The sequence below is a fragment of the Chelonus insularis genome, unplaced genomic scaffold, assembly GCF_013357705.1.
Source record: "Chelonus insularis isolate UGA/USDA-ARS -01 unplaced genomic scaffold, ASM1335770v1 contig_356_pilon, whole genome shotgun sequence".
In the NCBI taxonomy this organism is placed as follows: Eukaryota; Metazoa; Arthropoda; class Insecta; order Hymenoptera; family Braconidae; genus Chelonus; species Chelonus insularis.
Window position 1 is genome coordinate 302,825 of NW_023276521.1, and position 26,211 is coordinate 329,035.

A 26,211-nucleotide genomic window follows, 5' to 3' on the forward strand; every position below is an offset into this window, starting at 1 on the left:
TAAGTAAGCTATAAAATCTTTGCAAACACCTTTAAGTGTTTCGAATGATCGTCATAGTGGAATAAAAGAAAACTGAATGATTCATAAAATCATCTGACCGAGTCTTTTAGTCTATAATGATGCTCTTTACACCAGATTCCTGTATAAAATGCCGTTGCAGTGTATAAGAAAATATCCACCAACGTTTCCTCTTCAAGTGATTCTCTAAGGCAGTTGATGAATGAATGACTCGACGAGATTACATTCTTTTCGAGTAGTCAAGTAAAAAAAAACCAACAGAGCATGTCGTTTTCTTTCTTGTGCAGCTCCTACTTCCACTGAAGCTGCTCCTGCTCCACCCACTGGCCACTGCATCTTCGTCTTCGTTCGATGCACCAAGACAAGTCACAAGACTCCAGCATAATGAATGTCAACGAACGTCTTGGTCATTCGTCCGCACGGTTAAGGATTAACGATTAACAATGGACAACATCGCATACACCATTTAGCCAACATTCACATACGTATAAGATAAATAAACTGCTTAATAGTTGAACATTCTGTCTCATAGAGAAGCTTGATGATGTCTAAGACCTTTCGTGTCAGCAATCAATACGATGTTTCGTGAGTTGTCTTGAAGTCTGTTCGCATTATCTAGGTAGGAAGCATACAGTTAACCAGTCGACAAGTTCTGTCAGGCGAGGTCACTCTGATTCTTAGAACAACTTTTTCCTTTCGGTCGTGGAGGAATTTTGCAGGTGCTGACTAAACTAACGTGTGCGCTCCAAGAAGATTATCGGAAGAGAGGAAACGGTGTGAAGGTATCCGGGAGAAAGCACAACCTTTTCAAAGATTCTTGAATTGAAGTCTTTCTCACGAACCACCAGAATAATCTATTCATAATCATTTTTTTTTCGCCTCCTTATTTTGCTTCTTTTTTATCTGTAATATTTTATGATATTGATCCATGTGATTCTTCATCCACTTTTATTCAATAAAATCCAAGATAAATCGTTAATTATATACTTGAGGATACAAATTCAATTAGATAAAATTAATTTGTTATTTAAAGAAAAAAAAGAGCTGTATTTCATAATTGTATGATCATAAAGTTTAGAATTTATAGATGAACAGCTTGACTACCGCAAAGCCGTATGGTGTCACCAAGTATCATGTTTCACAGACTCATCGGCTCCTCTGTTAATTTGTTCTTTACTCCTTTATGCCATTTTAGTATTTTTCTCGACAGTTTCTTATCTAGCTTTATATGTAAAGCTCCAAGTAGAATTTTTCTTTTATTTTCCTATTAAACCTCCTGAAAACATTATTGTGTCTTGGAAGTGGCTGAGTAATGGTGTTTTTGACCCTTGAAATAATATACTCTGTGGTTTAACCCACTGACAAAATTTTAATATTAAATATTATCTTTATTTATAATATCTACGTGTTTTCTATATCTATTATTAATAATAATGGGATTTTATCATTAAATATTAGTTAAAATATAAAAAGATAAATTAAAAAATTGTTATTAACAATCACTAAATGTTGGTAGAAATTCAACATAATTTTTCACCGTAAATATTTATTAATAATTATGATTATTATAATTAATCATATTGAACGCATTTATGCATCATTATAAAAGATTATTTTCTTATTATTAACAACTATCGACATAATTCAAAATCATTACATATTATTTTTAGCAGTTAGTTTTTGTTTAAACTACAAATAAAAACATTTCGTATTTGTTTAATAATTTTCTGTTGAATAATTCTTTAATTTACTAAACTTGAGATTTTATAATTTATTTTATCATTAAGTTGTCATCTAAATTTTTTATAATATATTTGAAATATTTACGTTTACTTTTATGTCTATTACACACATTTTCATACATATTGAAGAGTGAAAATTACTAGTTTGCATAGCATTCGAAATTTGAATTATCTCTTCGTATTTTTAACTTTTAGCTAATTTTAAATAATAAAATTTGATTGTTATTAACGATATTCAATATGTTGAATTAATCGTTAAACAGTTAAGTATGTGAGACAAAAAAAAATTTATAATTTAAAGGTAGCACATTAAATACAGAGACCTGCATACAGTCTTCAAAGTCCTACAAAATTTCTTGTAGTTCATGCTTAGATGAGTGACTGCTTTAAATATGTACATATATATTTAATTCAAATTTAGGCTTTTTCGTTAAACCCTCTGAATCACATATCCCACAAAATCTTTAGAGTTATTTTTTTGCTAAACCACCTGAATTCGTTTTGAATATTTTGTCAGTGAAGGTGTAAAAAATGGAGTCATTCAGAAAATTTTGCTATGAATTAAAATATTTACTATTATTTTCCCAATTGGAGTAAATAAAATGATTCCAGGTTCAGCAGCGAAATTAAAAAAATTTTGCCTTGGTTATTTTCTAGCCTTCAATAATCTATCAAGTTGGCTCTCTACCACAAAACTTTGAAGTCATATCCACCAAAGAGGTTTGTAATAAAATGACTGTTTTGAACAACATTTCTACTGCATCCTTATCCTCTACCTGACACTGGATATTGAATAGCAAAGGAAGCGCATTCATTCATGAAAATTTTCTTTTCAACTTCTAAGAATCTTGGAATGCAAACAAAATTATGGTCGGTCAACAACCGGTTGATTGTCATAATTATTTCCGCTGCTTTCTTGTTCTGATTTCTATGCATTTTTAATAATTCCATAATAACTATATTTGTCTCTGTATTGCCAATTCATAGTCTATGAACAAAAAATTCATAGTTAATTCTTTTCAATCAATTCCGGGCGTCGTGCAGTCTGAAAAGATTTCTCTTGACTAAAAAAAATCTCAAACTGGTTGCGCATGTAATTTCGTCTACATGGTAACTCATATATATACAACACATATACACGAAGATTCGAAGACTTGTTATATACGTGTGGCTTTTTTCTTCCTCTCCATGGAGCTCTGTGTAAATACTTTGAGACGCAAATCTCTCAATACTTAAACAATAGCAGTCTATAAATAGAAAAGACAACATTGATTTAAACTCCTGAAATAAATTCCTTTATATTCCAGTGAATTAAGAATTAAAGTCAATGTATACATATATTTATATTCAATGTCTTGTAGAGTCTCTTTAACTTTCTCACGTTGGATAATTTTTCGAAATTTCATGAAGTACCATAAAAAAGTAAAATTGAAACGATGATAGAATCGTGCAAACAACCTTTGAGAAACTGTCCTGATGTAGCGATGGTTAATCTCCCGCGAAGACAACGTGGTTTAGCTCTACCATGCACAGATATTTCATCCTGGGTACGCGCGGCACGGGGTTGATCTTACGGTGCCGTGGCCGGTGGCCCCGGGACTCGAAGTTGCTCGCCACGGCGTTGGTGGAATGCGGGACGGGCAAATCGCGGTCGGCCCGCTTGCGCCTCGTTCCCATGCATTCCTTACCCCCACCGTAGCTCGTCTGCCTGTACTCCCCGCGCTGGCTGCCGACCGTCTCCTCCACCACTTGCTTCTCCAGATCCCTCTTCGTTGTGCCTTCGTCCTTCCTATCGCGCGAAGAGGCACCGGCAGCACTAACAGCAGCCGCGACTGGATTGCTTCGCTGCCTACTCTCTCTTTTTATTTAGCTTCCTTTGGACCATCTTTCTGGATATCTAATTCTTTTTAAGCAAATTGTACCATATTTATTATTGTTGCTTATCTGGTGGGAATTCTTCTGTTCAGGAACAATTTATGAAGAGCATTTGTTGCTTTAGTATTCAATCATTTCAAAGAATAAAGAGACACTGATAATATTCTTCTTTTACGCATGAAGGTATGTAGCATCATCTCATTGGATTGTAGAAACTAAGTATTGACTGTGCAATGGTGTGCTTGGTAAGCTGCGAAAGGAATTCTGACGGGGTCACCAGCCGGCCTTGCCATCACACTATGAAGAATGAAGCGACAAAACTTGTATGTACATTCTTTGATTCTCTCGACTTTACCACCTAGAAGAACAAGCACAGATAGTAAAAATTCCATCAACATGGTAACCAAGGTAGAAACAAAGACTTGCTCTTAATCCACGAGAAGAACATCCCGTTTGAGTCCCTGTTTTCTTTTCTCGCAGATGACTCTCATGTAGACGCGCGAGGTCGGCATCGAGAGACATAACGGCTTTGGTCCGTTCGTCTGTTCCAAGTAAGATACGCGACGCGCATGCGTAATGCCAGCCACATTCCAACCATCGTTCTGATGACCGCTGTAACGACATTGTCGTTCCTCTTGCAGTGCTAAAAGTACCTTCTTCTTCGTCATCCTGATACACCAGCTAACTATGAAGATCCATCAACATCCAGCTGTGTTAGTCGCACATCCAACGATGACTCTGTCAGTTGATGTCTTTTTCGAGTCAACCATCTGCTACTTGTAGCTGCTTCATCTTTTGTCTCTATGCATACTGGATGGATAAAATTGAATGATTAACACATTCCTGATTGTAAGCGCAGGTAAAATACAAGATGGTATTTGCAGAATCAGATAGCTTAAAGCTTGTACAAGTTTTTGTTTCAACAATTAAATGGAAAAGATATAGAAATGGAAACTTGGTGATGAAGAGGAGATTTTGAAGTAAATGAAAATAAAGATTCTCAATTTATACTAGACTTCTCTAATGCTAAGCTTATATGTTTATTATGGTATTATTGCAACCAAAAGCATCAAAGTAGAAAAAAAGTTTAAATAAAAGTGGAGAGTGGTAAAGAAGTGGAAACAAGCGCGAAATACGAGACGAGAAAAGTATCGGCGTGGAATGTCACTAACTTAGAGAACGTCTCGCGGGTCCAGTTCTCAGAACTTCTCTCCTCGAGAACGGCTCTCCGGCTGAATGATTATAAAGTGCACGGGCAACACGGGAAGATGTTTATCGTTGTAATCATGCTTCGTGGAATAATGAGGCAATCGGAAGCGAACAACGGCGCCGCGCGAGTTCGCTGAGTTTGTACGCGTCAGGCATAAAATAGAATAGGTACCAAGAGGTTACGACTTACCATTAATAACCGAAGACTATTGAAAGAATTGGAAGAGTATGTACTTGTGAAATATTAACGAATTCTTTATCACACCAATGAAAAGTTGGTGAAGAATTCGCTTATTACAGTCAGTAATTCTTCCCAAAGCTATGTTGGACCAAAATGGTAATGGTTCCAAGATATTGAATTTAGGGAACTAATTGTAAAGATGATGATAATGCTGATGATGATGATGATGATAATGATGATGATGATGGTGGTGGTGGTAGCGGTGGTGATGAGCATCACTACTTGATGGGTAGATTCTTGATGGTATGGACGCCACTCACAAAAAGTCAATGATCCATCCGAAAACGACATCATGGCACTTCCCCCGTCGATTGTAGGTATACACTCGCAGCACCCGCAGCAGGAGCATGAAAGAGTCCCTCCACGCTGCATTCCTCGGGACATTGCTCTCGGCTTATCGATTCCCTTCTCTTTCCTGACATTTTCGAGCCAAGCCGCGGCCATTCGAGAGAACTTAACGCAGATTCTTCATTCTATAATCTAACTTTGCCGCTTCTTTCCACTCCCGATGAAGGTAGGTAGGTCTTTACTGTGCATCACAGCTTTTGCATTCCTTCGCGTATTTTCTCTGCTCATATCTGACAGCATCCGCTTCAATCCTCTATCTTCACATTTTCTTATAATAACGCGGGAGTGTATGGCAAAAATATTGTAAAATTGTATAAAATAATAAAAATCAGATAAATAAAAATGGTAGTATGAAGAGAGTTTGACTTGAAGGCATCTAGTTGAAATGCTTCAAAGCACTGAAGTTGCATGCAAGACATGACTTTGAAGAGATATAATTACTCATACCAAAGATCCAATTATAATGAAGAAAATATTTTAAGGTTGAGAATGAAAAAAAGTATAAGGATTCAAATAGAGAGAATTTAAAGCGGACATGAAGCCGAATTTAACAGAATACCAATTTAGTCGGCATATAATAAGGCGGACGAAAGGATAGTGGTGAAATGAGATGGTCTCGTCGGCAGCTTTGTAAGGCGCCATGTTTACCGTAGTACCACCTCATCTACGTGCTACACTGTGAAGAAGGATCTTAGAGATTTTTCTCTTTTTATATACTCGCCTCTTCACCTCCGCTTATTCTTCTTTTTTTATTTACCTTCTTTTTTCCTCTCATTTTGCTTACTCTTGTTGCTCTTATCAGAATGTATATATACAAATCAGATCCTCGTTTTCTTCATGATCACATATTTTGCTTTCAACAGCTTTAAAAATATATTTTTACATAATATTTATAATTAATCAGTTTCATTTCTCACATAATAATTTTAATGTTTACTTTAATTAAATACAAAATTGTACAGTTAATTCCATGCCTGCTTCATCTTCTTAGTTTTTGCTCATTGTTCTGCTTCTGCATATCGAATCGTGATGATGTATACCTTATTGCACATTCATGATATCCACCTTTTTAATGGTGAAAGTTTCATTCAAATCGGTTCAATAATTTCCAATGTTAACGGGAATCAACAGATAGGAAGACAAAGAAAATTCTACAACTGGCTAGTAATCATTTAGAATAATAATTTCAATAACATCAAAAAATATATCAAGTTTTTCTATGGTACTCAACCATATTAAAATTAAATTCATCTTTTTTATCAACTTAATTCACTCAATCACTCAATAAGTAAAAATAAACTACTGTGGAATAAAAATGAAATAATTATTAAATGATTTTTCAATATATTAAAGTAAAAGTATCAACTGTCACAACTTTTAGCTTTTTAGTCAAGTCTTCTTCAACTTGGCTTTTTAATCTCTACTTCAATTCAAATACTTGAATCAAATCATCTGGAAAAAGCAACTTTTACAAATGAATATTGGAATTCAACTCTACAAAATTAGGGAATCAATAAAACCAATTGCACATTGTATGATTTTTATCCAGAAATTACAATGCATAATAAAATTTGAAAAAAAATTAATTATTATTAATTTTTGATGCTATAAAATTTCTTTAGTTTGTTATAAGAAACTCAAGTATGTTGAAAGAGTGATTCCAAGAAAAACAATGATTTTATAAATCATGCAGCTCATGTAGCATTCTAAATGATTCATTCAATTTTACAGATAAATCTCATTTTTCATGTTCTATAAATAAAATCAATATTTGTATCAATCTCAATAACAATTTGTTTATATATCAAAGTAATATCTATTTATTATGCCAGCAAAACATAACTATTGATTTCATAGCTCCAACATTTTTCAGCCAGAATATTTATCTCTTGGGTCAAGATATTACTTCTAGAATACTCTAGATAAAGTTTCTGATATTCTACCTGTATTTCTACAGGAATCATAAGTTATGCATTCAGATAAATAGGCGTTAATTTTTTTTACACAAAGTTCTAAAATACTGCAAGAATAAGATATTTTATAGATACGAATATTGAAGTTACTAACGTCTATATCTACGAAGTACACGAAAGAAACACCAATAACAATAACATCAGCAAAACATCCAAGCATAAATAAAGTTATATACTGTGTATTAAAAAACAGAATTAGAAAATGTACTATTTCACATATATATTCATAAAAGTATATAAAATCAATAAAAAAAAAATATATATATCGATGAATGCTTATAAATGGTTATTCGATCTAGCAAATTCAATCTCTATATCTGATCTAGGCCGAAAGAAGTTGACTGAGAAGTGAAGCGAAATGTACAGCTTGAAACGGCGCGAGAACCCCCCAGGGGGTGAGAGGTACAACGTTATCACCTTTCGTCTTGCCGCTGATGGAGGGAAGAGGCCGCCAGAGTGAAAAAAAGGAAAAAAGGGCTTGAAGAGAAAAGGGATGGGATGTGAAAAAAGAGCAAGCGAGATATGAAAAAATCGCAGACCCAGATTCTGCGAAAAATCCGCATAGCTTCGAGTGACTCAGTACCAGATCTCCTTGAGCGTTTACTTGGAGCACCGAGCCGAGTGCACACCTTCAATATTCCTATCTGCTGCCTTTCCACCTTCCTACCCACAACTACACCTCTCGTTCTGGATTCCTTCTCTCTCCTTTGCTTTCACTCATCTCATTTCCTTCTCACTCATCTCCCGCTGCGTCTGCCATTTGACGTCAGCTTGTTGCAATTGCCAGTGCAGAACCTATTAAATGTTCATTCATGATTCTTTCTCACTATACGGCCGGAACTCGTGAAACCCACCACTCGGCCTTACAGTCCCCGTTTCCTTGGAAAGGACACGCGAGTACGGCCGTTGCACTGTTGCGTAATAAAAAAATCTAATCATTATATAGATCGGTTGTTATAGACCTTTTTTATAGTTTCTTCAACATAGACATGACTATTATTGTCCTGACAATTTTCAAGTTTCATGAAAATTATTTATAAATGAGTAAAGTTTTTAATGAACGTTCACACTCGTCTGCGAGTGGACTTTCCTACAAACTCGGTAAATTTAATTAATTCAGTCACGTTTGTAATTATCTCGAGAGTCTACCGTACCAAGTGGCAGAGTCAGAAGGGCATCGTGGAGACTGGAACGCGAGACGACAAATCTGGCAAGCAGTCTTGAGAAAGCCAAGGCTTTCAGCTTTCCAAATCCAAAGATCGACACATTTTAATTATAATATTAATTGGCTGAATTCCAATTCTACTGCACTATACTTGATCTCTTGCGATTTAAATCAATTTAAAGAAATTATTTTTACCGTTTTCTTGTAATAATAACTCTGAAAATTACACATACATAATACGCACCGATGACCACACACAGTGTATTTGTGCTTTTCTTTTTTCTCTCCACGTATACATGAGGAATATCTAGAAAGTGTACATGAGCTTTAGTGCAATGCAAAATGTCGAGACGTGGTTATAAGTGCCAGGCAAATGTGGCTATATGTGCTTATGTTGGACTCAAGCAGCGGATGGTACGTGCAAACATTCAAGAATCAAGTAATACACTCGTGTATACTTGAACAACGCACTTTGTACATATGCACACATCTGAGGAGCCAACAATCTAAAGTCAGTCAGTGTTGCGTATATACGGTGACACTCGTATCTGTTGGGGTTATCTTTGCGCCCGAACTCCGATTCATTCATAACCGAGTAACTCAGTTAACGTACTTTGGCTCGTCTTCATCCGGGATCTCCCTCTTTATCTCTCTTGTGTCAGGTCGGGCCAACAGCTTTTATCACTTGTTCGCATTTCAAACAGACCGGATATCGCGTTTGTCGTTCATTCCCGGGTCTTACAATCGACTCGGTGATAACCGAGTTAACGATAAACTTGATTTACTAAATATGTCATTTTGAAAATTCATAAAAAATAATTATTTGACTTTTAAAGCAGCATTTCATTGATTAATTGATGTGGTAAGTAGTTGAATTCTTTATCAAATTATTGTTATTAATGAACATTGTTTTGTTTCAATTAAAACTGATAAATATCATCAACAAATTAATATCATTAAAAAATGTCTGAATGTTCTTGGTAATAATGACTTAGTTTACAGTTAGAAATTGCTTGGTAATAGATACATAATATATTCTAGAAGAACAAATGTCATAGTTATGATGAGTAGTGGCATTGATCTAATTTTCAAACATGGTACCTAATCAACATCATACAGAAAAAAATTTATAGTAAAAAAGATTCAAAGTATAGATGAAGTAGATTGCTGTCACAGTAATTCTTATGCCTACTTTAATTATATGGATGATTATTATAACTATCTAGATAGCTGCCACAACTATTTTAATAATATGAACTAATGAAGTATTGCTATATTAGCAATACTATGGATGTTAAAGATTAGATAGTTAATCTAAGGAATATGGTATTGTTTGATAAATACTAAGTACCTGGATAAACTCCAAAAATACTAGAAAAACTTTCAACGAGGATCAAATTACCATGCTTTTCTTATATTTTCTCTTTCCATATCCTAACTAGCATCAAACCTCAAGCTAGGAATAATATTACATACAATGTTGAAGACTAGACAGGAATCGCTCCACTAGTTTCTAAAATTACCCTGAACGCGTAGACTCTCTAACAAACATTCAGACATTGTGTTTTATTCCAGCGGAAAGAAAACTGTAAATAAAAAAGCTTAGACAGTTCAACCAAGTCAGAATATATAAAATATTAAAGTTAATATTACAGTACTTCCTACCTGCTGTTACTATAAGGGATGAGTGTAGGTTGAAATTCTACATTCATTATTTCATAAAATTATTATGTGCATGAAAAATGGAAATAGAGTAAAACGATAAAACAGTGAATGGAATTTTATTGAAAGAATTGATATAAAATAATTTATAGTGTGTGGATTTATCATGATTGGACTGTAGTTGGTGTCAGTTGTCGTATCGGTCACCCGGTGTGTGAGTAGGTTTTATATATGGCGAACAGTCGCGAAAGAAAATCTTATGAAGAGACACACTCATGACTTTTATTTCTCTATGCACACGGCCCATTTGGGGCATTACATACGATGATCGACACGTAACAAGTACAGAGTGTCGCAGTGGGGTTTGACAGGGTCGAAGCAGCAAACTGATGGGAGGGAGGAAGGGAAGGAAGCAGCTGACGCGATAGTTGCTAATGGTAACTTCTTTTGTCGTGTGAGTAACGGGGGAATGATAACCCGTATCATCAACCAATGTTGCCAAGCCTGCTAAGCTCTTCTATCCTTATTCTTCAGCTATCTTTGTCAATCGTTCACATATATATCCACACTGATCGCTTTAGCAATGACCACGTTAATTACGAGAATGATCAATCGTCGATTGGCACATTAAGTGCTAAAAAATGTTTATATATCGTTCGAACTTAATCATGCATTAGAAAATTGTAATAAATTGAACATAGTTGATAAGTAGATATTTATATTTACAGCTAATTAAATAAATAAATAAAAAAGTATAATCGCGATTAATGAGAACTTTAACGAAATATAACGGTTGTGTAAAAAACAGGTATAAGACTCCAAGTGGATTCTTTAAATTTCTTTCAATATTTCTTAATTATCACAAGAGAGCAGTGAAACGCGCAGTCCATTCATTCCAAGGATTCTTAATAGCCCATCGTTTCTAGTGGGCCAAACTTGAACGTCCAATGTGTCATTTGAATGCGCTGGAATGCCGAATCGTGGCGGTACATTTGAAGTGTAGTTAGGTGAGCCTGTTCAACCTACACACCACGTAAACATTTCAACCGAGAGCCCACTGAGACTCTGCCAGGTACGGCTTCAAAGCGTCTAGATATTAAGTCCCTCGTTTCAGTCTCGCACTTGTTCATATACCTTTTTCTTACGCCTCTAACTGTCTACACTCTACTACGCACTGTACATACATCGTTAATTCAGAGAAATTAGATAGCAATCAGCTCCAAGTCCTTTCAAAGTGAGATTTAAGTACTGACGAGACTTAATTAGAGCTTTTTAACAAGATAGAAATTTCCGGAATGATACAAATTTATTAGGGAAGGTTAATTTCCCAACTTTTGCTAGGAGATTGTTATATTATAATTTAGAAGAGATAAAATACCAGCAGATATTAATGTTAGAGTATCAGACAATGTGTGCAAATAAATAAATAATAAGTTGGTGTATTAAAAGTAAAAAAAGCTAAAGAATAAATTTTTGGTTAGTTAAATGAGTATGATACGGTATTTTAGAACTCGAACTAAAATGGTCCTCTGGTACACCCTAATAAAGCAGAAGAAAAAGATGCTTCCAAGAACTATACCATCAGATATACGTCTGGTCCAAGGTGGCGCCAAAGGGCCACAACGGTCAAGTTGATTACTACATCCCTTCATGTTGATTTAAAAGCATATTCTACAAAAATATTCATAGTTTTCAACAAAACTATTTATAACTCATCAAAAACTTTTTATAGATTTAAATAACATTCCAACTTTTCATCAATCATTTATCAAAAATATTTTTCTATTATACTGATAGTAAATAGAAGAAATAAAATATTTAAAAGAATAAAAAAGATTAAAAAACATTTGACAAGAAAATTTTTGCAATGTTTTTCGTGACGTCTAATCGCTATTGAGATCTTTGAACGTAATGTTCACCCACAGTTTGAGTCTGATGAAACTTTCTAAACAAAGGAATGGCAAAATTTAGGCCGTGGGCCAGGCTAAATCAGAGGCCAAACCGACGGCTTCTCAGTGGATGGCGATTTGATCAAAGGGAAGAGAGTTCGAAGCGTTGCAGCGAGGGGGACGGCAGAGTATATAGTCGTGCTTCAGAACTAAATGTGCGCTAAAGAAAGCAAGCTCGAAGATAGGCCTTCAAAGCACGGATGGGAGGGATGGAATGCGCGGCGCCTAGGGCTTGTTGGATTCCAGGGCCACACGTGCCCCTTGTCCCTGTCCCCTCGCCTCAGTCGTGCCAATAAACTTTGCCTCCGGCCGACCGCCGCTTACGACCACCATGGAACTCATTCATGGGGACCTCCTACCACGAATCTCTTCGTGTTCCACTCAATTTACTGGTTTATTGCATTGTGCTGCCATCCTGTGATATCTTGTTGGTCCAAACAAACTCTCGCTTCGTATTTCTGAGAAGCCGATAACAAAGAGTACCACAATTTACGTTATCATATTCTTTTTTTCATACAAAACTTATTTTTCAACAAAATTGTAGTTGAATTCTCAAAAGCACTTGATAATACCGTTATCTTTATCTTCAATATCAATTTTCTACTATCACGAAGGAAAATGAGAAAAGTCACGTAACTGAATCATTTGTTGTTGAGTACTAATTGATGCGCAATATTTATCTGTGATTAATGATCATTTTAAGTTGAAATAATGATGTAAAGTGCTTACCTTGCATTTTCGAATGTTGCTGATGCACTACTTCCGACTGCTCCAAAGGCAACACCAACTGCTAGACCTTCAGGGATATTATGCACCTAAGAAGATAATTTTTAATTAAAAAAACAACTTTGTTAGAGCTAATAGGTTTTTTGAATAATGATGGTGTACCGTAATAGCAACAACTAATAATAATATTCTTCTCCATTGGTTATTTTTAGCTTCATTCCCGGGATCTTCATAAACAGATCCTAAGTCAGCTACTTCAGAACCTCTTGAAACAGGTCCTGGTTGTCTTCTTCGTGTATTTTGTTCATAAAAACCTGTAACAGTTTATTACTGTAACAAATGTATTAATGTTAGTATGGTGCTAGTTGTTTGTGTGCTTATTTCGATACAAAAATCAGAAATAAGATTAAATTGTAACAGTGACATACTTAAATAAATTCAAATCCATAGGAAAACATGTAGATCTGCAGGCAAGGTCAATAAGATCAGTTTAAGAGCTCGTTAAAATATGGTTTTATGCATAGTCTTGGGGAATCAGCGTATTATAAAAATCAAACATTTGTTATTTTAAACAATAAGATAAGTTTCTCTTAATGTATGTCTAGTTTTCCTTTCTTTTCTTAAATGCACCACCAAGGCTATGCTTTCGAATTATGCATAGTATCCGTGAAATGATTCAATTCATACTGTCCATTTATAGATAAAAAAATTATGTATTATTTTCATTACCATATTAATAACGATAGAGAATTATAAAGCAACAAAAAATAGTACAGTTATTAGTAAAGCGATTACATGTGCATAAACATTTAGACATGAATTATTTCACTTGATGAGTTATTTACAGGCATGCAAGATTATTATTTTAATGACATTTTAATTGTTACAGACAAAAGATTAAAAGTAATAGGAAGCAAGTATTAATTAATGTTTACGTGAACTGATCCCATTTTCCAGACCTACAGAATAATTTAATTTGTCTTTAACGTAAAAAAAAGTTGCAATACCATCAATTGTGGTCGACTCGTTAGAGTGAATTTTGCCACTGGAAATTTGTACGCCACTAATTACATTATTATCGTCTAAGTCGTCGTCACTTTTTAATTTTTCATGGATTTTGCGTCTTTGTTTCGTACCAACTGATTGCATAGCTAAAAGCACATTTGGGGATTGAATTCCAAGTGATGATATCAACACGTCAGTCCCATAAACGAATCCAGCACCTATAAGAAATCCAGCTGCGACTGGTATAAATGCAAATTCCCCGTTTTCGCCATAAATTTTACTGTTTTCAGCCATTTCTATTGCTGGAGCCAAAAGAGACCAGTAACTTGCTGCAATCATCACTCCAGCAGCAAATCCCAGGCTTATATCCAGCAATTTTCTCTAAAACCCGCAATAACAAAAATCATTATCACAAATTTATTATCTAGAACAGAATGGGACATTTATTATACATAATTCTTATATTTAAATAGCCAAATTAAAAATATGATATAGTCATTAACAGGATAAAATATCAAATGTAAACTTGATAAGGTTAGAAAATAACCCTATCAATTCAAATAAATTGAGCAAGATTTTTAACATAACTATTAATGAAACAATAAAAACTCCAAAAGATCAATGTCAGCAGGATTAAAAAACGTCATAAAAAAAAATTTCACCTGTTTTCCTTGAATAATTATAACAAGGGCAGCACCAGCTGCAGTCAAAGCCCACGTAAAAAGTGTACCCAAGAGGGCTTGAGTTATTGGAGCATAACCTTTGAGCATCTTTCCTTGACTTATTATCGCTTTTGTAAAACACCGTTTCTTCGTTGATTCAACATACGTATTACAAACTGTCTGCTCTTCAATAAACTGTTTAGTGATATTCAAAATCTCACCGGTTTCAGTTTCACTTAGTCCCCCGCGCTTATCTCAACCCGCCACTCTACTGACAACGACTATCACCACTAATACAACACAATACCCACGCTCTCAACCTGTTTGTGAGCTGTTGCTTTTCATTACCAATACTATCTGACTCTTCCGTCGTCGTCCTGTCCTACACCCTGTCAAGTTGCATGCGTCGACACCAATTCTTTGCTTGTAGAAGCACATTAACCTTGTATGTGTACACCGGTTGTATTTATATACACATGGCTCCTGAGTAACGTATTTATTCCCCACCCATTAACCTGGGGGTGACTCGAAGTTTCACATAAATCAGTTTCTCTTTTAGCGGTTATTTGATCATTTTTTTAGCTATAAAATATCACCTTGACGTAGTTTTATTAACGAGTTAAATTGACGTCAGTGAACATATTTTTTTATTATCAACATAATGCCGTCATACTAATTATTTTAATAGCCATTATATTCCACGATGGTTACACACAGAATTCGCTCACGGTGACATCTCCGTTTGTTTCATGCTCCATGAAAAATTTTCAATTTATCGATAATATGAACATATTTTTTATAGTTCATTATTCGTTCATTTTGCCTTTAATTATTATGTCATTTGATAGTAATTAATTACTATTATTTTAAAATATTATTTATAAAAATTAGTACGAAATGTTAAAATGTGGGTGTGTATCATTACAGTTATTCAATTACCACTGTATGCAATATAAATCAATTATGTTAATTTACGTGTTACCATATCCAAAGTTTTAAAGGTTATCGTTGTAGTATTATAACTCAGAAATTTCAAGATCTCAAGACAAAAAATATTTAATTCCTTAAGTTTCATTTATTAAATACCAAGTAATTCATTCTTTCAATTAAGAAGGAATATTTTTTATTGAAATAAATAAAGTCAAATCGTGTGATCAATTTATTGAAATTTATATTATTAATATAATTTACCCAATTATTGTAATATAAAGGACAAATTAAAGACCTTGAACTATAAAAAGAATGTGTGATATTAAAATTCGATGATCAGTAAGTATTCGAACATTTTTATCCAAATACTTACTAGTACACTTGTTTTGGATAAGAACACACTTGTGAATACCAATGTTATTCACATTGTTAAAGTATAAAATGTACAGACTATTAATTTTATTTGTTCGAAAATAATTTTTATTATCACGTTGATCAATATTGAGCATTCCAATCTATAGTTTTCAATAGTGGCACGTGATAACATTTGTTTATGTTAAATAAATAATTTTACTGTGTACACTAGAATTCTTAAGCTGTTAAATCACATTTTTGATTATACTGATAACCTCTACAAAATCATTTTCAATTTCATTTATTTAAATTAAAATAATTCGTCACAAAAACTATTCCATTTATTTATTTGAAATCTTTGTTTTCTCTTTGAGAAAATGAAAATTTAGCTGACTGTTTTTCTGCAAAGAAATTTGAGAAAAAAGAATAAGATAGAAATAAAAATATTCATCTTTTTCATTCAAAATTCATTTAAAAAAGTTAAAAATGATTTTAAATTAATACATTTTGTATTGAAAAATAGTTTCTGATGAAAGTTGTTTTTTTTTTGAATTTTTCATAGATACATATTTATGATATATATATGAGAATTGTTCACATATGCCATCTATTGGTTTGATTATGAATGAAGTTCTTCTGTCAACATAATGCGGGACAGCTGATGTAAGCAATTGGAGTTGACGTATGGCTGAATATTGTTGATTATGGCATCAGCTTCGGTAAGTGTTTTTCTATTTAAGCATTTTTTATAAAAATAATATATGTAGAATATTCTTTTTCTCTCACTATAAGTTTTACGATCTTTTTATAGTCATTCGTTATCATTTATTGTACTTTGGAGTTAAGGTTACCTGGTAAACTAAACTACACGTTTTTAGTATTGCACGTTTATACCCATTTAATAATTATGTGGAAAATGTAATTAAATGTCCAATAAAATAAATCATTATTCGTGTTTTATTAATATTATTCAATTACTTCCAATTGGTGGTAAAATATTCTTTTTTCCTGGATAATGCTGTGTTATTTCCAGGTTCCACTACTGATGGATGACGATACAATTGCATTTGGTGAGGAGGACGAGGTCCAATCCGGAAAACTCAAGTACTGATTATTATAGAAATAGGATTATCATTGCTATTTATATGGTTAATTAATGTCTTTTTATTACAGACATCCATACGTGACGCTTTTTCATCTAGCATTCCGCACATTAGCTATAGTTGTTTATATGTTCTGCTCATGGTTTACTGATGGGTTTATAGGTAGTTTTGTTACAATAATGCTCTTATTATCCATGGACTTTTGGACAGTTAAAAATATTACTGGGAGATTGATGGTTGGTCTTAGATGGTGGAATTACATTGATGATGATGGGAAAAGCCATTGGATTTTTGAGTCTAAAAAGGTTTGTACAAATAATTTATTGTACATTTTAAATTTATCATATTTGCGAAAATATAATGAATCTTCGTTTTCAAATTTGTTTTATTATTAAGTAAATTGTTTTTTTTTCTCTAGGAACAACAATTAAGCCGAATAAATCCAACAGAAGCCCGAATATTTTGGCTAGGATTAATCATTTATCCTTTACTCTGGGGTATATTCTTCATTGCAGCCTTATTTAGTTTTAAATTTAAATGGTTACTACTTGTTTGTATTGCCTTTGTATTAAATGGAGCAAATCTTTACGGATATGTAAAATGTAAAATGGGTAAAGACAAGAACATCTCTGCTGCTACAAGTGATTTTTTGAGAAAACAAGTAATGCAGAACGTAAGTAGAGGATTTTTCAAATAACCACAACAATAGTATCCAATTATAAATTATTATTAATATATAATTATGAATTGTGTAATACAGGTCATGAGTTCGATGATGACTAAAAGTCCTCCAACAACATCTAGTCAGCCAACGAATATGATTTAATTTTACGATCTACCCAGAATGTAAAAAATAATTTGTAAGTTTTTTATTTGTATGTAATTATTACAACATTTGTATATAACATTACGATGATTGATTTTTAATTTATGTGCGTAAATTGCTTTGAGAACAATGAGACTATGAAATAATGAATATAAATAAATATTCTATAGGAAAGGATTGAAATAAATAATCAATTATTTACATTGTTAATTTCTATTCTATTGATGCCGTAAGGCAATACATAATGTACATGGTATTTCATCTTGTTTACAGAATTTTTCTAGTACACAATCAATTTTGTATTATTTTTTCATCAGTAACATTATATTTACTATATTTGTCTCAGCCTGTTGTATTCTTTCTGGCAAGAAAGTATCACAAAATAATTTTCCATTATCTCAACGTTATTTAGTATTTGATATAATCACCAGGTTATTATTATTATTACTTTTTTAAGTTATATTTCCAAATTATTTGTATTAGTATATTACAGTTTTACTCGGGTAATAGTACTCTGACAGCGATAAAATGGTTTATGTGGACTTAATGTCCTGTAAAATAACATTTAATCACTAGAATCGCAACCAGGATGATTATAATATAACTATGTGATTCCGTGAAAGAGAATACAACAAACCACATTCTACATCTAATCGACCACTAACCAAAATTTTCGTAGATTGATACAGATCACTCATCTAAAATATAATTTATCGAAATGATTTTCTTATAATATAAAAATCAAGTTAATCTTAATTTTTTACGACAAAAATGTACTAGATGTATAATAAGTATATTTAAAACATAAAATAGATGTATATACAATGCATGAATACGTGATATATAGTATTTTATATCGAATACATTAAGTGCCTATCAACATTTTATAGGTTTTCGATTGTTAATAAAACAATAATTATAAATGGAGTCAATTTCATTTTCATTATCTATGAGTAGATCATTCCGTTGAGAAATGGAACAGCCAGAATATTCAGAATGTATACTGATAGACATTTATACTATCGGTTCACAAATTACTTAATTACATAAATAAATTCATCAAATGATTATAACTACTACGCAGTATTATTAATACAAAATTATAATATTTTCTTTACAATTCATTGGAATGGTTAGAGAGATTTAAATAGCCGAATTTATAGCATTAGTTTTAATTTATATATATATAACAAAGAATGGAAATGTTTTTTACGTCAGTAACTAAAAGTAGTAATGTGGCATAGCTCGATAGATTACAACTATTACACCCTAAGCCAAAAAATGATGAATAATAATTTAATGTATTTATTGATTAATGGAATTCGACTAGATTATACATGAAAATTATGATTAATAACAAATGATTGAATTTAAAAAATAATAATAATTTTAGCTACCCTGATACACTCTTTTGGCTATGGGTGTAAAAAAATTGATTAAATATAGCTTCAAATTAATAGTAAGTATTTTTCTAATTTTACCATTAGAGTTGATGCCTCACATCACATTTTAAATGCAACCCAGGCAAAAATATTATGTAATTAATTATTTAATTAAATTTTGAAAATTTATTCAACTCACATTAGACTGTCATTATGATTAAAATTTTAATTTTATCTTGAATATGAATTTGTAGTTGAATTTAAATTGAATAATTCAATTCAACTCTTGAATTTTGAATTTTTTTATTCAAATTTGTCTTTAAAATAAAATGTCTCGAACCATAGATATCATATGAAAATTATAATTTGAATAAAAAATGAGTACTAATCCTAAATAAATTTGACAAGAGAGTTCAGATAAAAATTTTTACCTGGGAAGTATTTAAATATTAACCATAAAAAAGACTAAAGAGACATTCTGAATTAATTAACGATTACATCTCTAACTCGCGCAAGAGTTTGCATAATTCAACAATTAAATCATTTTAAGTCATGTAGAGCATGTTACATTGGTTCGTAAAAAATATATAAAAAGTTATGATGGTACGCAATGTAAAAAATGTATTAAATAAGCTAAATCTCACGAGTAAAATCGAAAAGTGCGTTTTTATCTGACAGATCGTTATCGCTACATTTATCATTAATTGGATAACTATAAAATATCCATAAATTCACTATTTATATTAATTTCATCTTTTTCCACTTTGCAAATAATACATATTTATACATTTGTATAATATGTAAATATATATTATTCACACTTTATAAATATATATTCATATGTATATTTATATATACTGCGATTTTACTAATTGTAATAGACGGTGCATTTATGTACACATTATTGTTACTTCCGAGCCTTCTTCTGCTTTTTACAGACAATATGGGATATTTTACTAAGTACGTAATAGTCGTATTCAATATATGCTTGTAAAATTACAAATGGCACGATAATTTTCAAAATTTCTTTCTTATCTTGAATTACGTACAAGTAGTTTAAAATACGATGAACAAATAAATCAATTATTTATTGTCCGCAAAGGCTAAAATATTGTTTTCTATTTATTAGTTTTGGATTTAAAAAAAAAAATTTTTTAATTTAAAATTATTTTTATAATTATAAATACATTCAGCCATTTAATTCAAAGCAACAAAGAGAAAATGATAACATACATCATTTAAAGATTTCAGAAATATTATCCTTCTGATTTTATTGAAATTTTCGTTGTCAAAATTGTTTCATGAAAAAACTACATTTTTTCATGAGTGTTAAAAAGCGATGAGAGTTAAAATAAAGAAAGGGAAAATATTATTTTATTTTATTGTGTCCTTTTAAAACATTCTGTGACTTTATAAATTTTTTGTGTCGAGTATTTTCCGCGAATTTATTTGGGTCAACAGACAGAAAAAAAATCAAAACTCAACTAAGTGATTGAAATTCTTACGTTCAAAATTTTCTATGAATTTTTTCAGGTCATGAGATTAAAAAGAATCATCGGAACAATAACAAAGGGTTAAGGTAATGAATCAGTTTTGGTATATAATATCATGATCACATCATTTCTCGTGAAAAATATCTCGAATATATGTCTATTAAAGAATTCTAGTTCAAAATACTCACACAAATAGAAGCTTAATAAAAAAATAATAATTTTTTAATAGAAAGAAAAATATAAAAAACTATTTTATCATCAAATTATCTCTCTGTCACTTTACATTATACAGCAGGAAGTATTTAAACATTCCGCAAACAATAACTTTAAATAATTTTAAATGTTTTCCCCTACAATAATTTATATTATTAATTAATTATTTAGAGAATTTTTGAAACTTTAACAAATAATGTCAACAATTATATGAATAATTAATTAACATAAATTATAGTAGGACTGAACATATTGACTTGTATAACAATTAAATTTTTAATCATCACTTTTTTATAAATAAATAATGTGATTTGAACAAAAAAGTAATAAAATAATGTTTCTTTATCTTCTATAAATGCAACATTTTAAGTAAATCGTTTGAGCAATATAAAAAATGAATTTTCAAGGAAGTTGAGATTCTTTGGACGATGATAATCGGAATTTTATACATACAGATTTAAACGACTCGGAATAACGTAGCGTGCAATTAACATACAGTGCTCTTATCCATATTATTCTTCCACGAAGAAGTGCAACGCTCAATATATAGTCATTATACTACATACATATAGGCACCGTTTACGCTCATACATCTCTCACACATTTCGTTATTGTGACCTAATGGCATTTAAATTTAATAGCTAAACTTATAACGATTCTCTTATCAGCTACTTAGATTTACGGTAATGTAATCAGAAACTCCAATCATGCACGATTGGTAATAGTATTAATAATTGTCGATTTTGGCAGTATATTAATTTTTACTTGTTTTTTTTTAAGTGAGCGGAAATTTTCATTACCCTTTTTTTAATTTTTCATTTATTCACAATTTTATTCGTATATTATTTAAGTAGATTATTTTCATATGACTCAATATCGCGAGCATGAAATTAATTATTGTGTCTTTAAAATGCATTATTCCTTCTTCTTTTTTAAACATATTATATTAACTATTGTAAAAAGTTTAATATGTTATTATTTTACAAACGAGTAACGATTATTAGTTATCTTTAAATAAAATTCGTTTCTGTTTCATTTTATTTTTTGTAAAAATGGTAAAGGGATTTCATAATAGATTTAACTATCTGATAAAACAGTTATTTTATTTTTTAAAATTACGTATCATCAGTCTACTTTAGAAAAACAAATTGATTCAAAAATTCTAGAGTTAGATTAGATGATTAAATAATAGAAAAGTTGATTATTAGAGGAGCATGAGTTGAAATAATTATTTCCATACTTCGATATGTTTCGATTTAATGAACATTTTTCAAAATATTTTACTGCTACTGCTTAAACTTCAATCCGCGCTTATAATTATTATACTAATAAACTATTAACCGAGCAGAATCTAGACGGAGGGCTTTTTAAAACTTTTGGACAATTATTATTTCTTTATCTCATTGAAACTCATTAAGGCTCTGTTTCATGAGAGACATCACGTGTCACCGGTATTACATATAATATAATTATTTATTGATTATTTAACTGTGTCAGACCGATTTTCACGCGCCTAAATGGCAGTCTTGAATTGACGTTCTTTAACCGAACGTAATATTTAATAGTTCTATATTTAAAAAATTCTCTGATCGATAGAAAAATGATTGAACAGCGCCAACTAGACATTTAATGGGAATGAAAATTTCCTTCTATAAATACTTGATCAAAGTACATTTTCGTCATCAAAGTGCTCTATATGTCCCAACTTTTGGTTTACATTTAGTCACAAAACTATTTTGAAAACTTGTCCTTACGAGCTTGTAACACAACAACCGTACCGTACTATCAATAAGCTTTTTCCTTTCCACCAACTTAAACACGACGTATTTTCGCTCTTTCTCCAGTACTCTCACGGCTTCTGATGTGACGTTCTCCTCGGTCCCGTGTTGGTTCCCTTGGCTCGCGTATTTCTTCTTGTCAGTTGGCGTAGTGATCAAATGAACCCAAGTATTCCAAACTGGCTCGATAGCAGAATTGATATTGATCCTAAAAAACATTATAAGTATTAGCTTCTTATATTTCCTCTTAAAATAGACATATCTTTACCTAAACATAAATCTATTACTTGGATAGTGAAATAAAAATTGATGGAAGTAGTATGGATTTTCAATTTTTTTATTAAGGGAATACAAAACATAACAATGCCCTCGAGTGCAATAACTTTTTGTCATATCATATTCAGATAAAAAATATTTTTTTACATTAAAAAAGACTGAGATTTTTCTTTAGTTTTGATATTTATTGTTTTAAATTTAAAGATTTATTTTTCATTTCAGTTATTTTAATACATATTGTTTAATCAATATATTAAAATATAGTTGACCAATGATTATTGTGATTTTATCATGGACTGGTTTTTAAATGTTTGGAAAAAAATGACTCTATTTTATTAATTTATCTGTGAACAGGATAAGAAAGTTCTAAAAAATTTGAAAAATTTGTTATATCAATATTTATCTAGAACACGTGCATAAAATGACAACACTGTGCAATTTTCATTTTTATATATATTATTTTGATAATAAAATTATTTTATTATCATTTTTTAGTAAATTATTCATTTAAGTCTTAGAATTTAATTGAAGTTTTATTTTTCAATAAGTGAATTTAGATGTATTTAAATTTTTGAAACACATCATTTTTGTGTTGTTTATTCTCTTAAAATATTTTTAATAAGAAATTCAAAAATTAAATTTGTACTTAATATTTAAATCACCACTACCTTTACAATAAATCTATGTTAAGATATCAAGGTTTCAGAGGAAAGAAAGAGGACCCTCTTGTAAGGTATCTTATAATCTTAACGAGTTTGACTTAAATTAATAACGTTATTTGTATTAGCAACAAGAAAATATTTACCTCAGTTTGGACCATAGCTGGACGTTGTGTACGTAATATTCTTACAGTCTGGAAAATGTCAACAACACCTTCATATTGCATACGTTCCAATACAATACTGAGAGTAATGAAAACGCCAGTACGACCAACGCCAGCACTGCAATGCACTGTAATGGGGCCGTCTTGTCCAAACTGTTCTTTCGTCTTATGTACTTGTCCAATAAAGTCAATAAACCCATCACCAGACTTAGGAACTCCTTGTTCAGGCCAGTCGATAAACTGGAACTGTCTTACAGTACGACTTGCACCATCTCGTGCGTCCGTCACCTTAAACTCTCGGAGAATATATTGAGGCATGTTATACTCTGCAATAGGATCAACGACGAAGCACTGGTATCGAATAGACCTATCCGATGGCCAGTATTGATGGCACTTCTCCCTACCCATTTCTTTGAGCTTAGTAAGCATCACAACGATAGTGGAATTATGTTCCCATAACATTCTCCAAAAATCGTCAGTTGTTTCATTAAGTGGACCTTGAGTAGCAATATAAGCACAACGATAACGATATCCATCAATAAAACTGGCATTAATATAGTCTGATCCTTCTATACTTCGTTGAGGCTGAAGACAAACCCGAGTACATTCATATGGTAATATGTGGACCAATCGATTTTTGTGTTTATTGCAAGGTAAATTTGCTGATATAAATCTTGTTGAATCGGCTTTGATGTTGGAAAGTTTTTTGAACTCAAGTTCCATACCGGTGATGTTATCAAGCTCAGGTTGCATTAACTTTTGAATGTGAGAGTGTAAGTTGCGAGCGGGTACTTCAGTATTACCACATATAACAGCTTCGAGAAGAGCATCATGAATGAATATGTACTGATCTTCAGTTTGAACCATATAATTACGTTGAGCACGAAGACACGTTACATGTCCATATATATCAATCATCTTTTCATGTTTAATTCGTTCAAGCATTGAGTCAATGACAATAAAACAACCAGTTCTACCAACACCTGCACTACAATGAACAACGAGAGGACCAGAATCAGGTACATTGAGTGTTTTAACGCGACGTAAAAATTGAAGGAATGGTGCAGGATGTTCAGGCACTCCATGATCTGGCCAAGCGGTAAATTGGAGTTGTTTAATTTCACGTCGTTCAGAATAACCACTTCTACACACTTGAAAAGTTCTTATACAGTAGGTTGCCAATTCTTGAATATCACTGATTGTGACAGTCATCTGTCCATAAGTTTCAGTACCACGAGTCGGCCAGTATTGATCGCACTTAATTCTCGTTCGCTCTTCAAGTTTCGTCATCATAACAATTGTACTTGTTCGAAGTTCCCAACACATTCGCCAAAAATCGGCAAAAGTTTCCTGCAATGGCCCTTGGGTCGCAACATAGGCGTTTTGTTTTCTATACCCATCACAGTAATTTGCATTTATATAGTCTGATCCTGGAATCCCATCAATAGTTTGTAGAATCACACGAGAATGGTCGTATGCAATTACATTCGCGTAACGATTCTTTGAGGTATTAACTTCCATATTAGAATGATCCCAAGTGAATTGTTGGCCTGGTTCAATTGACTCATATTCTTGACTAAACTTCAAATTATCATTGGCCTTGAGACGCTCGATGTGGTTACCAAGTTCAGTGATAGGGATGGGTGGATGAGATATCATGCCAGGTGTTTGGAAGTTTAACCTCCGCATCTCTACTGGATCTGACGGTGCGTGATTGGAGCTTATATCTGCAGCCATTAGTGGTCTCGTCACAGCTGCTTGATCTGGAGCTTTACAAGGCTGCCTTCGTCTGGGGGGATGCCAAAATTAAACAAATCATAAAATAATAGTTTCTTATAATTTTAACAAAGCCATATGTTTAAGTAATACTCACTTCCTTATCACAAACAACAATACTAAACATACGCTAACCATGAGAGCCGCTATAATTGGCCCGACTACCCAAACCATTCCTGGCTCTTGACCACTGTTCGTTACAGAAACTTCGGGATTTCCATCTGGGGGATTATCAGGATTTGGGCGGCTTGGTGGATCGCCTGGAGGTACTTCTCTCATATCCAATGAGAGATATTCGGAGAATGGTGATGAAGTATAAAGATGCTGCAAACAATAATAATTAGGGATTAATCAATGGTTAAACATCTGTAGAATACATCATTAACTTTTTTAGAATTTTTTTAAATAATAAAAAAGTAGAAGAAATTAATATAATAAAAGAAAACATCATTAAATTTATATAACGTCTTTATAATTTGAGGTAGAGTTGATTTTACTTTGGAGTCTGCCTTTTAGAGCATCTCTGTGTAGTTTAAAGCAAAAAGGATTTTAAGCCAAACTCATTAAGAGATTTTTAACTAAATTGGGGAAATAAATATGTTTTTTTCAAATAATTCAATGAGAAGCATTAGAATAAATCTGGATAATTTGACTTTTTATCTACATTAATTTGTTTTCTTTT

At 32.1% G+C, this 26,211-nt stretch overlaps 3 protein-coding genes across 10 annotated transcripts in view; 1 reads left to right on the forward strand and 2 right to left on the reverse strand.

The window, feature by feature from the left end:
• Zip48C (Zinc/iron regulated transporter-related protein 48C) overlaps nt 1–15,269 on the reverse strand; it is a 31,082-nt gene extending 15,813 nt beyond the window's left edge. The window contains exons 1-4 of one of the 2 annotated variants that reach the window (XM_035083185.1): nt 14,576–15,269; nt 13,916–14,294; nt 13,071–13,222; nt 12,912–12,997 (exon numbers count right to left, since the gene is read on the reverse strand). In XM_035083185.1, coding sequence (XP_034939076.1) covers nt 12,912–12,997; nt 13,071–13,222; nt 13,916–14,294; nt 14,576–14,683 — 725 coding nt within the window. In that variant the 5' untranslated portion in view covers nt 14,684–15,269. The remainder of the gene's footprint in view (nt 1–12,911; nt 12,998–13,070; nt 13,223–13,915; nt 14,295–14,575) is intronic. The other variant, XM_035083186.1, reaches the window with a different exon arrangement.
• On the forward strand, nt 9,257–17,809 carry LOC118066840 (uncharacterized Golgi apparatus membrane protein-like protein CG5021). 4 transcript variants are annotated; one of them, XM_035083189.1, is made up of 6 exons: nt 9,257–9,433; nt 16,422–16,578; nt 16,893–16,963; nt 17,125–17,267; nt 17,381–17,635; nt 17,723–17,809. In XM_035083189.1, the coding sequence occupies exons 3-6, from the start codon at nt 16,909–16,911 to the stop codon at nt 17,786–17,788; spliced, it is 519 nt and encodes a 172-aa protein (XP_034939080.1). In that variant the 5' UTR covers nt 9,257–9,433; nt 16,422–16,578; nt 16,893–16,908; the 3' UTR covers nt 17,789–17,809. The 4 variants fall into 4 exon arrangements, with proteins under 4 accessions (XP_034939080.1, XP_034939081.1, XP_034939079.1 ...); XM_035083190.1 differs by having other exon boundaries at nt 9,258–9,433; nt 16,905–16,963; XM_035083188.1 differs by having other exon boundaries at nt 9,259–9,433; nt 16,905–16,963; nt 17,033–17,267.
• Nucleotides 17,810–17,985: 176 nt separating this feature from the next.
• Nucleotides 17,986–26,211, reverse strand: part of Lar (tyrosine-protein phosphatase Lar) — a 183,906-nt gene continuing 175,680 nt past the window's right edge. For all 4 annotated transcript variants that reach the window (XM_035083182.1, XM_035083183.1, XM_035083181.1 and 1 more), the window contains 3 exons: nt 25,627–25,853; nt 23,736–25,542; nt 17,986–22,862 (listed from right to left, as the gene is read on the reverse strand). In XM_035083182.1, the coding sequence (XP_034939073.1) occupies nt 22,794–22,862; nt 23,736–25,542; nt 25,627–25,853 (2,103 nt within the window). In that variant the 3' untranslated portion in view covers nt 17,986–22,793. The remainder of the gene's footprint in view (nt 22,863–23,735; nt 25,543–25,626; nt 25,854–26,211) is intronic.